At 36.1% G+C, this 14,756-nt stretch overlaps 1 protein-coding gene across 2 annotated transcripts; it reads left to right on the top strand.

The window, feature by feature from the left end:
• Positions 1–7,866: 7,866 nt before the first annotated feature.
• On the top strand, positions 7,867–12,997 carry LOC114524069. 2 transcript variants are annotated; one of them, XM_028545184.1, is made up of 2 exons: positions 7,867–7,938; positions 10,585–12,997. In XM_028545184.1, the coding sequence occupies exon 2, from the start codon at positions 10,637–10,639 to the stop codon at positions 12,701–12,703; it is 2,067 nt and encodes a 688-aa protein (XP_028400985.1). In that variant the 5' UTR covers positions 7,867–7,938; positions 10,585–10,636; the 3' UTR covers positions 12,704–12,997. The 2 variants fall into 2 exon arrangements, with proteins under 2 accessions (XP_028400985.1, XP_028400986.1); XM_028545185.1 differs by having other exon boundaries at positions 7,880–7,938; positions 10,605–12,997.
• The last annotated feature ends 1,759 nt before the right edge of the window (positions 12,998–14,756 follow it).

Raw genomic sequence — 14,756 nt, 5'->3', positions numbered from 1 at the left:
ATAGTTTGGGGTTTTTGTAGTATAGATATTTGTTTAGGCATATTTTTCAGGATTGACGTTAAACATAGGGCTTAGTTAGCAATGTGACTGTGTCTGGCATGAAAAGTATGTCAACACTTCATGTAAAATATTTTCCTCCGCATCGATACTTCTTCTGCCTCTTCTTTATAATCTGAAATTTTTATTTGACACACCAACAGGCTATTTATCGGGCTCTAAAAAGCGAATTTAATAACAAAAAAAAATGAAAATCGCAAATCTTATTAAAACAGACGTGTCTGCTAACTATCAGTCCATGGATACCGGTTCTCCAATCAATTAAAAAAATCGAATTTAGATTACCTCCATGCGTAGTGATTATATCAATCTTGGATCGTAATATTTAATCTAAATTATTATTTATATTAACCACATCAAGCTGTCGTAAATGCGTAGGCCGGCAATTTGGAGCAAATTATATTTTCACGAAACCAAAATTTATATATAGGCTTAATGTTAAACCTGAATCAAACGACGTAAGCCATCGGATGACTTGAAACCTGAGACAAGAAAAGGAATGATTAAATGTGAAAGCAAGTCAACTCCATCCGTTGATTTGAGCTTTGTTTGCATATAGTACTGCACCACAAGAACTGGTGTTTCTCGAACGTACCTGCTGGTAAAAACCGATAAACACCTGCGCTGTCAATTACATTTGACACTAATCGTTGGCCATTACCGTCAACAACATTTCACGGATCGCGTTTCCTAAGGTAAGAATTTAAAGTTAATTAAACTTAATTTATATTGATGCATTCTTTCCTGTGACGGTATAAATACAATTATAGTCTACTTTTGTGCTGTCAATAAACCCAAAGTTTAGCATTATTCTAGAACCCATTCTATGCATGAGTTACAACGAACTATTTGACTATGCCTCTTGTGACAGCCCTTCACGACAGGTATACGGAACACTCAGTATATATAGACCTGTTCACAAAATAAATTGATTTTAGCTGCTCATATAAAAGATTTCTTTCCTTTTCCTTGAAAACCCCAACAAATTTTAACATTGCTGAAAATCATAGCTTATACGTGCCTATGTACCTTTGAATTTTAATTACAAAAATAATTTCTAAAGGTTTCATCCAAGAACGAACAAGGTTATATAACTTACCAACATGCATTAATTATACAATATTATACTACAAAATCGGAGAACCTCAGAAGCGTGTTAGTTAAACTTTGTTATAAAATTCTGTGTATAATTTAACATATCTTGGATACATGCGTCATTGTTTGTGTTACGTGGTGAATCTTATAAAGGACCCGTAAGTTTGATATAAACATAGATATAAACCGTCTAGTTTGATATATATAGACATGTTAAAGAGGAAATATAGCTAAATATGGTTCCTTTCTCGTCACGTGTCTATTGTATTTTAGCTAAACGTACCAATGGCATTCGTCTTGCTCAGCTCATCAACCTTGACTTGAAAAATATGTTAATTATAAGATTGCTATTGGTTTATCTGTGCAAAATACAATAGACATGTGATGAGAAAGGAACAATTTTTTGCATAAATCTACCTCAACATAGATAATGAGTTGTATTATTGTAGTTTTATATGGTCTGTGAATCTATAGGTGGGATTGTGGGAAAAGTTCGTGAGGTGCCGCCATGCATGATTAGTACAAAGCGAAAAAAAATGTGAAATTTGATTGTGGCAAACCGGTGCTCAGTAAGCTGTTAACAATCTTAGTTCGAGTATATCTTCCTCTATATATATATATATATATATATATTAATATATATATATATATATATATATATATATGTACGCCCTTAACACTAAATAAGTCCGGGTACTGTGCACGTTAGGAGTTGTGTGTTGAAAATAGGAAAAACTTTAATGCCGGGTAAACGAAAGTAAAACTAAAAACACCGCACAAAGGAACTTAAAAATGAAAAGCCTGGTTGAAAATCACAACATATTCAGTTATTACGTCTGAGCTTGAGTAGGTTTGATGTGCTTAGTCCATTATATTAGCGCGAGTAACAATAAATATAGAGTTGTATAAGTTGTATACAAACAAAGCGTTTGCGGTTCGTATTAAAACCGAACCTGTCCTTCTTCAGCCAATCAGTCCCAAACTTGTGCCTGTTTTGCACGCTTTTTGTAGCTTACACTACCATTATTGAATCTACAACAACATGCACAATTAAATGTATTTCTAAAAACTCCCTATTTTTCTACATCTTTAAATTGCGTTGAAAACTAAATGGTTAAATACACTTTAATTACTATACATTAATACTTAATTAATTGCGATAGTCCCTATTCAGCTTATTCTCTTTAGGCTGGGGTTTAGTGAGCAATGGCCTATATAACAATCTTAATAATTGTTTTACTATGTTACAGGTTTTTAAAAACTGACTGAGGCAACAAGTTATTATTTGGTCGTATCCTACGAGTCAATACGAAATGTCTTTATTTGTGTATCTAAAGTTTGCAGTTTTCATCCTCGCTCTGTCCTCGGCTAGTTTCGCTGAAGAAAATGCAACTTCTTCCACAGGAAAGTACAAAATATTTCAACCGACCAACAAATGACAGCTGTCAATATGACAAATGCATCATCCATTTGCCAAAGCTACAAGCGTAAACTTCAAATTGATGAATCAGACCTCGAGGAAATTCTGAGACTTATGCATATTTATACTACTAATGTTCTAGAGATAGAAGTAACTGTCGGTTCGAATAATAATTCTCTCCAATTCACATGGTATTGGGCAAGCGAAATTGGTCGAACCATCATCTCACTGATTGCAAAAAATAATATTTCGTCGCTGTCTTCCTCTAGTTCTTACCACTTAACCACGCTTAAGGCTGGGATCGAAAAACTGAATGTTGTCGTTTCTGAATCTGAGGATAACTACGGATGTCTGCCAACAGGAATCAACGAGTCTGAAATTGCTTTTAACTTTTTGCTACATAAGCTTTTTCGTCCAGAAGACGCTCATGACTATAAATTATGCCAGCTTCACAGTGATGAGAGGGATGTGAAACAATACAACTGCTGTAGGGTAGCCATGGGAAACCTGACAATTTGCGCTGACTATTCATCAATTATGCTTGAACATGCTGAAAGTTACATAACCTGGGCAGTGGTCTTCCTCTTCCTCTACATTGGTTGTCCTCTGATGCTTAATTATATACTATCATTTCAGGAAGAGAGCGATAGATACGAGATCACTGACAGTCCAATGGCACTTTCATTTATTTTCCATAGTGTATTTATCAAGGCATCGAAGAATCCATCAAAAAAATGTCTTAGAAGATTGGCATTTTCGTTGACAGTCACAGTGATTCTCAGTATTACTTCCTTAGAGTTAGATTGGAATTCGATTATCTTTTTGTCGGTGTGGACATTGTTTTTTACGATTTTCGATATCTTTGAGATGAACGAGTTCTCTAAGAAGCGAATAGGAACTGATAAAGCCAATTTCTTTAAAAAATACCTCTTCCTTTTAACATTACCGTTAAATGTCAAATTCTATTGGACGATTTTTGCAGAGAAACGTTCGCAAAGTGAGCGTTCGCATGCAGAGGATCGTTTCCGAGTACAACGTTTACAAGAAGAGCATCCTTCAGAGGATATTTCACCAGAAGAGCATTCACAAGTGGAGCATTGGCAAGAGGAACGTTCACGAGAATGCCCATCCCTCGATGAGCTTTTTTCAAAGATGGTGTCTTCAGCCTGCTGGAAGCATATGCATAAGAAATTATGGACGTTAATATACATTTTCTTTTCCGTGATTCTATATCCATTATTTGCGTGTGTTACTTTTTCTCTCGCTACCTCCGCCCAGCAGTTAACGTGGTGTATACTTATTTTCAAATATAGCAAGCGCTACGCATATTTGGGAACTATCACTATTAATTTGATAAATTATGCTATGATTCCAATGACTTGCGCTATTGTTTTCGTCTTCGTTACAACTTTTTTAAATTATGTCCTCTTTTTCGTCATCGGTCTATACCTTAATGGATCACTTTACAGCCCAATCGTGACGCCGATTGCAGTTTTTATCGTTTATTCTTGGGGCAGCTGGAGATCGTTGGTAGAAACAAAGTACTTGCAACTTAAAAATAGAATTTACGAAGTTTGCAAGGAACGTGCAAAGAATAGAGGTTCTGCTGAAGATGAATTGCAAATTTTGGATACTTCTTCGGGGGATAATGCCCTTGCTGAAGCAGAAATTCACAATGAAGATCGTTCTGTTGGAGCAGCCTCCTCACGAATTATGTATTCTGTAAACGTTAAGGACGGAGCTATTCCGGAAGCTCTCTATGATAAACTACGTGAAAATATCTTGCCGTATAACGAAGTCTTGTTTTATTTCTTCGTACGAATGTATTTTGTGTTCAATTTTTGTCTTTTTTTGTCTGTTATGATATTATTAGCTCAAAAGTCCAACATTTCGGAGCCTGTTCAAATCATGAGCACATTTGCAATGGCTACACTTCCCCTTCTGTTTACCATAGTATTGGCTGAAAATACATCTGAGCAAAAAGACGCCTATAGCGAGGAACTGAGACAAGAAATCGACAAATTTTTGGAAATAGTAGAAACATCTGGAAATATGGTAATTGTTAATGTGAAATGTGAAGGAAAAAATATGTACATGGCAGAAATGATTGATTCTCTTCGCCATGTTTTATCCCAAATGCAAATGCTATTGCGAGGCAACACACATCGAGTACCTAACTACAGTGAACATCAACCTTAAATTACATAATTATATAAATTGTTAAAATATTTATACATGGGGGGGGGGGGCGTAAGTCATTACTTCCTAAGATGTTTTAACTTGGTACTGTTTACAATAGAGATATATCGGTAGAATTAATTCATAGTTCAAAAGCTTGAAAATATAAACTAATACAATACATAAGTAATTTAGCTTGTAGACACGGCACGTTTACTCCCCCTTACCGTGCATGTGGTGTACCTACAAGCTAAGTTACTTATTGACTGTCACCATGCAAACATGCAAGAATATTAATACAATACAGCTTTGCTCATATATGCATAATTTTGTTCGTCGGACGAATTTCCTTGTAGTTAATTTAAAAACGCAACAGTTTGTAGCTAAATGCTTTTGACATGCAGGGCCTGTTCATCCTGATAGGCGAGAAAATATCTACGCGAATTGGCAAACAATTTTACTAAATTTACCGACAGAAAATATAAAACGTTCAACGGCAATTATATGAAACGAAGGGCTTTCCTTGTATACCGAGATCTCGCCAGTTTACAGATGAAATTTAGGTAACCAGGATATTTTGCACACACACACGTATGAACCAGCACAATTTTCGAAACAACCGTTTTTTCGAAACAACTGGACGAGGAGTTGGTGTAAGCAAGTTCCAACATGCGAATAAACATTTTCTTATATAGTTTGTGCGTGTTAAGCTGTATGTCAGTAAAAAAACGGGGAGTAATTTTTAAAAATATACGTACTTTCGCACAAGAGATCTTCATATACTGCTCAAAACGCTATATGCTCAACTGATATATTATTAGCTATAGTGTAATATATATGAGGTTATAAACATACAGGCATACTTTTCTTTAATTATTGCACCTGCTAATTTCTGAAGTAAATCTTTTAAATGTATAATTATCATAATTTAATCAATAATAAACACGAGAGTGTTGTTTGCTGACGTTTATTAATTACAATTTAATCAACACTAGGTTCAAGTCATTCCCTCAGTTTGCATACTTGAAGCTTGAACATCAGTTTTACTGTCGCTTGCGCCTTGCAGACGCTCTGCTGTCTTGTACTGTGTCCAAAAACGATAGCATCTCCTTATCTAAAAAAATGACGTAGAAATGTCTTCTAATTGGATCTATATATATAATTACACAATGGATGGTCAAGTGTCACTAAAATCACCGTACCATTTTGACGTAGCATATTAAAACCCCTTGAATACAGCTCCAACGCATGAGAATGATATTTGAGCTCACTCTCTGTGAACGCGAGGAGAACAGCGCGGAGTTCTTCAACGCGTTGTTTATCAAATGACTCCAGCTCCTCCTTCAACGAATGAAATGTCTTTTCTGTCTCGACGATCGACGCGTTAAGCGCCGACTGCGCCTTTGTGAACTTCTGCTTGTCCAACGGCTCCGTCTACTTAATCTTTCTAAGATGCTTCTCTTTGCGCATCTCATCTTTCTGAGATTTCAAAGCAAAATCGATGTTGAACGTCGCTTGCTTGCAACGACACCGAGACAACGATAATTCTCCGATAACCTTGTCATAAATCATGGAAACATGTTTTTCTTTGTACTTTCCGACATTGATTAGGATTTTCGAGAATAGTTCTAACGTTTCTCGGAATTTTCCTTTCTCTCCTATGAAAATTTTTTCGATGCTGTTACCAACTTCGTCGTTGCGTTTTTTACTCTTGTTCAAGTCTCGTATAGTCGAGTATTAGAGAGTTTGGGCAATACAACGACAACGGCAACCGCAACGTGTTTATCAACATTGGCATTTATCCTTTAAGACAAAAGAAAATGTAAATTAGGTGGCCTTTAACGTTGCACACTGCCGTAGTTGGTGAAACGACATCGTGACTTACACCAATTCCACGGTGCATGACAACGCGGCAACAGTTAATGTGTTCGATGTTGTTTGGAGTCTTAGAAGCAATTTTGCTGATCGACCATATTTAAATAATTTACAACTGTAGAGGAAAGAGGAAACTTGAAGAGGCAAATCAAGTGAATACTAGATCGTATTTTTTTTTAATACCACAATATTAGGTATATATTTTGCAGTTGCCGTTGCCGTTGTATTTCCCAAACTCTCCACTCGTAGAGTTGCAACTGCGAAACAAATTGGCATTTTTTCGTGAAACAAATTGGCGGCATATTAATGTTTGTGATTTATTCATTATACGGCAATTTTAACCGAAACCCAGCAATGTAACAATGTGTTACATTTACGTTTACATCTTAACATCATTTTCCACGTTGACCGGCAGACATATAGCAACTTAGCAGCCTATACTTCTATCAAAACACGCAAATTTTGTATCGAAATGTTTGTCCGATTAGACTACGCTGATTTCACAGGTATTCAGCAGAGCACTCCGGCGGGAAATAAGCATACGCCATATCACATGAAATGAAATTTACAGATTCTTTCTTAGACCACGCAGCTATTGAAGGGGAGTCTATGATTTTGAGAAAACTATAACAGGTCATGGAAAAAACTCTGCCTTGTAAACGGTCGAGTTCTAAATCTTTGATTATTTCATACGTGGCGTACGTATGCGTTGTACACGTTGTTGCCAATGAACCTCGTGCTGTGAGTAGTTGCTGGGGTTAGAATTGAAGAATGTAATTAAATTTCAACTTTAAATTGCGTCCTATGCATATTGGACGGCATATTGACGTGGGCGGCATTGTTGTTATGAGATAGCGTTGCACGCAAGCTATATATTATTATATTTGCACGAGTGACTTGTTTTTGCGTTCAAATCAGTCCTCAGGTCTTCTTAAACATGTTAATCCTCGTACAAAGAAGTTTATCTCAGTTACTATATTTAAACCATAATATATATTTTCCCATTTCTACAAAGGAAATTAACAATGCACGAGCCACACGTTGGGAACATTACGTTATGCGGTGCATGAGCAGTGGATTGGATATTTTAATTACAAAACGGTTTAGCAGTTAAATTTAATCTATATAATTTCACGAAGTTGCGTCCTATTGGCTGAGGTGGCGTCTGCTCCGGGAAAACAGGTTTTCGATCCACCTGCTTCATGTATTGCAAATAAAATTATATTGACGCAATTTTGCTCCTCATTGCTGTGACAACAAGTCGTCTTCAAGTGAGCTGGAACAATTCATCGTCCACCGTTAACGGGTCTCAGGTACGATGTGTATATTATAGATATGCTTGGGCCATATATATATATATAGTTATACAATGTACAGTACTGTCCAGAGATAACCTAACAAAAGCCGCGGTTAACCTCTCGGTCGTATCGCGGTTGAACCAAGGTCACACCGAGGTTGAACCGCGGTGAGATGGAGGTTAAACCTCGGCCTAACTCGGTCTGACAGACATTTTTTAAGATTTTTTCGATTTGGTTATTGTGTTGTCCTTCTCAGCTGTTCATAACATTTCGTTTGGAAGCGAACGGACACTGCGAAGGTATTTTTCCCCTTTCGGTTGTCAACCTGGTGCACAGAGTGCGCATATTATACCAAAGGGTCCTAGAAATGCAATTTAATGGCAATGTAACTTGATAACGATATTTGTTACTCGTTCTACTAAATTAATAACTACTTTTACTTGTAGCACTTGCTTCTTAACATATACGATATTTAATGAGTTTTTCTCAACAACTGTTCCCGGTTTAATCTTAAGCCGGTTTTCCGCTTGCCATATTTCTCGTGCAAAGCGAATTTATTTCTTTTCAGTTCGATTGTATTTTAACAAATTTCTTAACACCAGATGCTTGCAGGAACGCACCTGCGTAGTGAAAAACGTAGTGAAAAACGTAGTGAAAAACGTAGTGAAAAACGTAGTGAAAAATAAGCCTTATATTTCCGCTCGATTCTCCATGAACGTCATTTCCAACGTTATTTACCTCCATCAAGCGAAGTGTTAAAATTACATATGATTTTTTTTGTCCATGCATATGATATTTTGTGTGTACAATGAATGATACTACTATGCAAATGATCCTACGGCAAAGAAAATTCGAAGAAATAAACATTCACTAGAAATTTGCATCTATGCAATATCAGGGCATGCTGCATATTATTCATTTTTCACGATTCTTGGCCATGAACGCTATATATTTGTTATATAAATGGCAAAATTATCCTCTAGCATCCTAGCAGGTTTGCTGGCAGTTTGTCAATGTTTTTCAAGTTTTCAAAGGATTCCATATTGATATATGATGTTTGTGAACAATCCAGCTTGAAATTTATGCACTAATATGTTCACTTTTGGTCTTCGGGTAATATAGCTAAATACGATCCAATTATATCTTGTTTTATTGGCCACCTAAAGGTAGCGTTTTCACGCCTTCCTCCTCTTAAGTTTTAAGTTGTCTGAAACTATAATCACACGCGTGATTGTACAAACGGCAACAGTAATCTGAAGTGAATACAGCATGGAACAAAACGAAACATCTTTCAATAATTACGGCATTGTTCAATAAATACGAGACATAGCTACGCAACGGAAGAAAATATGGTTTAATTAGTGCTTTATCGGTCCCTTTTTTCATTACGTGGAAAATACATTTATATTAATGTATTCTTTCCTGTGACGGTATAAACACAATTATATAATTTTGTGCAATCAATAAACCCTAAGTCTAAATCTGGAACATGCACATGCACTCTATATATGCATGAGATATGAACAACTATATGACTATGCCGCCTGTGACAGCCCTTTTCGACAGGTATAGGGAACACTCACTTGAGTATATATACACCTGTTCACGAATAAATTGATTTTAGCTGCTCATGTAATAGATTTCTTTCCTTTTCTTTAAAAACCCTAATAAATTTTAGCATTGCTGAAAATAATAGCATATACGTGCCCGGAATTCAAAGGAATTTTAATTACAGGAATAATTTCTAAAGGTGTTATCCAAGAACAAACGAGGTTAAATAACATTAATTATACCAACATTATTTATACAATATTACTACAAAATCGAAGAACTTCAGAAACGTGTTAGTTAAACTTTGTTATAAAATTCGATGCATAATTTAACATATCTTGGATACATGCGTCATTGTTTGTGTTACGTGGTGAATCTTAGGACCCGTTAGTTTGATATAAACATAGATCGAAAATCAAACATGTTCAAGAGAAAATATTCGCAGCTATTTAGATTTATATCGGGATAAATACCGCTGTATTTTTGCGAACTGTAATTTAGTCTTAACAAGCCGTGTAGATGAGAGTGTGTATAAAGGAATCAGAGACAATCACTACAATATCTGAAACATGGGTACAAAAACGTTTATAATATAACATTTATAGTACGCGCGTGCTGATTGGTCGAGAAGCGTGTTTCTATTTAACAATTAGACCACGAGTCCGAGTTGACAACGAAGGCGAGTTGTCTAATTGTTTTAGTATACACCCTGTACCTATAGATACATTAATTTCGAGAAAATAATCGAAATTGCACCGAAAAATAATTTAATTAATTCAATTTTATACGGTCGCCTTCTATTTCTTATTAAATAGTCTTTATACAGATACAGTGGCGAAGCCAGCCTGACGAAGCTAGCCTTCATTTCTTTAGAAATTTATTGTTTTCCCAGTCATTGAACACCAAAATGTTAGCATAGCGGGACAAATCGTCAGGCTGGCTACGCTACTTTACAGTTATTGCTATTTATTGAAGCATACTGAATTGAAGCTAACGACGCGCAGGCTACGCCCTGAAGATATTTCTAAACAGTATCTAGCTGTTTTGATAAACCCTATAAATCTGAATCGGCAGAAAGTGATCTACAAAAGTATCTTTAAAATATTGCAGGTTTTGAAATTTTTCTCTAGCAAGAACCTGCATTTGGTCATAGTGGAAGACGATGGCTTCATTTGCATATCCTACGCTCGCAGTTGTTTCGCTCTTCCTGTTTTTGGCTGTTTTTGCTCACGAAAATTCAACATCTTCACCAGGAGGTAAAAATGTTACAATAGACCAGCCAATGACAAACCTTAATTTAACAAACACAACGAATAGATGCGAAAGCCACAAGCCCAAACTTCGAATTAAGGAATCGGACGTTAAGAATATTATTAATACCATGCATAAATATACTACCAATGGGGTAGAGATAGAATTGACAATCGATTCAAAGAACGAAACGCAATCCTCTCCTAAGTATAAATGGTCTTGGGCAGGCGAAATTGGTCGAACAATTATTTCATTGATAACATATGTAGCAGGCAATACGTTTTTCGGTATTACGCTAACACCAGGGATCGCAAAGGTGAATGTTGTTGTCTCTGAGTTAACTCACGGATGTCTGCCAACCGGAAACAAAGGAACTGAACTTGTTTTCGACTTTCTTCTACACCAGCTTTCTCATTCAGAAGATACTCACGATTATAAGTTATGTCACCCTCACACTGACGAGGACGGCTTGATATTATATAACTGTTGCAGAATAACCACTGGTAACCTGACAATTTGTGCTGACCATGCGGCTACAAATCTGATCGCTAGAGCCCGCGCATACGTAACATTAGTCCCATTTTTCTTGAGTTTTATTTTATTCCCTTTAATTATACAATATTTGCGATCATCGTCGAAGAGAAAAGAATTGGAGAAAGAAGCGGAGAAAGAAGCGGAGAAAGAAGCGGATTACGAAATTATTGACAGTCCATTAGCCATTTCAACAATTTTTTATATGCTTTTTATCGAGGAGAAAAGCTTTCCCATACCTATTGTTAGAAGGCTTTTCGTATGGCTTTTACCTGGATTACTGTTGTTTATAATTTTACCTCTCGTTCCAGCTATCCTTGTATCCGTAGCATTTTTTTGTGTCATGGTGCCATTTGATATTTTCTCACTAAACGACCCGGAACACTATTTTTATTATCAAAGCTCTAATGATTATATATTTACAATCACTTCTCTTTTTAATATTAAACTCTGGGGGAAGCTTTATAGTTCATTAGTGTATTCTCATCATACAACAAGAAGAGAGAAGATTTTGTGGGCTGTTCTTTCCATTATTCTCTTTCCTATCGTCTACATTATTGTTTTTGTTACCGTTATGTTAACTGTAGTGTATGTATTTGCAATGACATTACACCCTAGTACTCATGTCCAACATCACTCTCTGTTGTGGCGTTATGGGAAGTTTGTGTTATCCTTATCTGCAGCATTTTGGTGTATCTTTTCCACTTCCATTTTCATGAATCTTATTTTCCTGATGATTGCTGGTATTTATCTTAATGCACAACTTTACATTCCATACCTCATACCCATTATAGCTGTTGTAATCTACTCGCTAAAGCAATGGAGATTGTCAGTCGAAACAAAGTATTTAGTTCTTAAAATAAACATTCACAAAGTATGCAAGGAATTGTGGGAAGAGAACAAACCAGAAGGAAAAACCGAACTACACGAACTACATGCAATGTTTCTTGTTGATATTACTAATGGAAAAGTTCCCAAACCTCTCTACAACATGACAAGAGAAGCGATTTTGCCATTTGACAGAGTCTTCTTCTATTTCTTTGCCAAAATATTTTTGGTTGCAAATTTCTTTTATCTTTTAATTTTCATGATTTCCTCAGCCCAAGAATCTAACATCTCCGTAACGGTTCACATCATCAGCACAATTACATTGAGCACGTTGCCGTTTATATTCGATACTTTATGGAGAAAAGATACCTCTGAACAAAATCAACTGGATAACATGAAACAAAAAATACAAATAAGGTCCTTGATGACACTGGTGGAAAGAGAAAAAACCGTAGCAATAGTAAGCTTGAACGTAGTTAAAAAGGACACATCTATCATTAATTTCGGTACTTTTTTTCGCGCTTTCAACCCAATTTTGAGCAAGCATTCTTCAAGAAATGTTGCAAGGAGAGGCGATAGCTTTGAAATGCAAAGTTCGCAGCTTGTGGAGCCAAATTGAACAACATCTTTTCTTCTTTTCAAGTTTATGTAAATTGAACGACCAAATCAAGTTAATTAAGTCCATTTCGCCAAAAATTATACATGCTTTAAAATGATCCGTCGCTATTTCACCTGCTGACCTCGTTTTGATGCAGCTTGGAACACATTGAAGTACTATGCCAATTTTTGAAATTTTTGAAATGTAATCACGAAGCCAGCGGCGAGGTCTTGGACTAGTTAGTGAGCATCGTATCCGGTTTTGAACACTTTCGACACCTAATTTAAGATTTACGACGCCAATTGTGACAGCGAAAGCAGCTAATAATAAGTAAATTGAATATTAAAAGTTCAATGGTGCTTCACTAGACGTTGTTGTTATATCTGTTGTTAGAAATCACAGATTCTTGCGTAATGTTTTATGTAAAACGTTTGCATTTCAGTCTTACCTTAAGCTGAAATTTAAAAACTTGTTTTAATAGAGGCTCTTTCCGGCCGTAAACCGATGTCTTCAACCAATTATAACTGTACACAATAGATAATAAATGACATGTTTTCTTTACAACAAGTTAACTGGTTTATTATAAAGCTGTCGTCGTCATGTTGCCGTCCTAAGTCGTAAACTTTCTATTTACTGGCTAATTTCACACCCTGTGTTTGTGAACTTGTAAATTCAATCGTTTTTTGCCAATATAAGGCTTAAATTTTAGGCATAACTTTGTCAGTCGAAAGAGAACAATCATCTCATTATTAATAAATCAACAAGCAAATTACAAATTTATCAATTGTCAAAATTTTGACTTGTCGTTTTCTCAAAAACAATTGTTATTGCTAATAGTAAGCATGATTAGTGAGATTTGATTTTTACTAGCAGTAAACAAACATTTGTAAATAATCTTATAGTATCATAGTATTTCATTGTTAGCACATTGTATGTAACTGATTCATATATGTAATCTTTTCTTTTTTTCTAAGTAAACAACTGCAAATTACCTAATAAATATACTCACCATGAAACGATACTAACAGTACCAATGTTGATGTTAACAGTACCAATGATATCGATAAACTTTGGTCTTGCTGGAAAAAATCGTTCCTTAATGCAGTAAATAACCACATTCCAACTAAAATAATAAAGGATACCAATTCTCTTCCTTGGGTAGATAAAGAAGTTCGCCATCTTATCCGAAAGAAATACTCAGCATTGAAAAGATATCGCCAAAACAAGTGCGAAACGAGAAAACAAAAGCTAAGAGGCTTAAGTGACGCAGTCAAGTCGCTAATTAAAAGGAAACATAGAGAATATCTAAGGAAAATCGAAACATCATTCGCAACTAATCCGAAACTTTTCTGGACCTACCACAAAGCAATTTTGCATAGCAGGTCAAAACAGACTTCTGACATTGTCTTCAGCGGTATTACAGCAAAGTCGTCTGCAGAAAAAGCCGAGCTTCTAAATTCTTACTTCTCCTCAGTATTTACAACATCCAGTACTAACATCAGAGACTGTTATGGCGAGGCGTCCGAAACTGAGCTCAGACTGGGTGAATTAACAGTTGATGTGGCTGAAGTGGAAAATTACCTCAGAAATTTGGATATCACCAAAGCGAGTGGCCCTGACAACATACCAGCACGTCTACTAAAAGAATGCAGTTGGCATATTGCGCCTAGTCTCTGTGAATTATTTAATGTATCTCTGAGTGTCGGACGACTTCCCGCAGAGTGGAAATCAGCGAATGTAACACCAGTTCACAAGAAACATCTAAGAGAACCAGCGGAGAATTACCGACCGATATCCCTCTTGCCCATCATTGCGAAACTATTGGAACGTTGCGTATGTAGGCGACTATATGAACATGTAATCAACGTTATCTCCCCGGGACAACACGGTTTCTTACGCAATCGATCATGCACTACACAACTGCTGCAGGTGCTACATAAGATTGGAGAAAATCTTGACCGAAATATTCAGACAGACATTGTCTATTTGGATTTTGCCAAAGCTTTTGACTCTGTCGATCATGGATTAATCTTGGCAAAACTCAGGCATTTTGGTGTACATTCAAACATGCTAA

This window comes from Dendronephthya gigantea, unplaced genomic scaffold (genome assembly GCF_004324835.1).
Source record: "Dendronephthya gigantea isolate DGI-Jeju-01 unplaced genomic scaffold, DenGig_1.0 000029F, whole genome shotgun sequence".
In the NCBI taxonomy this organism is placed as follows: domain Eukaryota; kingdom Metazoa; phylum Cnidaria; class Anthozoa; order Malacalcyonacea; family Nephtheidae; genus Dendronephthya; species Dendronephthya gigantea.
This window is presented reverse-complemented; position numbering and strand designations above follow the sequence as displayed.

Excerpts from the sequence above, each read along its gene's own strand:
- LOC114524069 (XM_028545184.1), top strand. The coding sequence starts at position 10,637 with ATGGCTTCATTTGCATATCCTACGCTCGCAGTTGTTTCGCTCTTCCTG.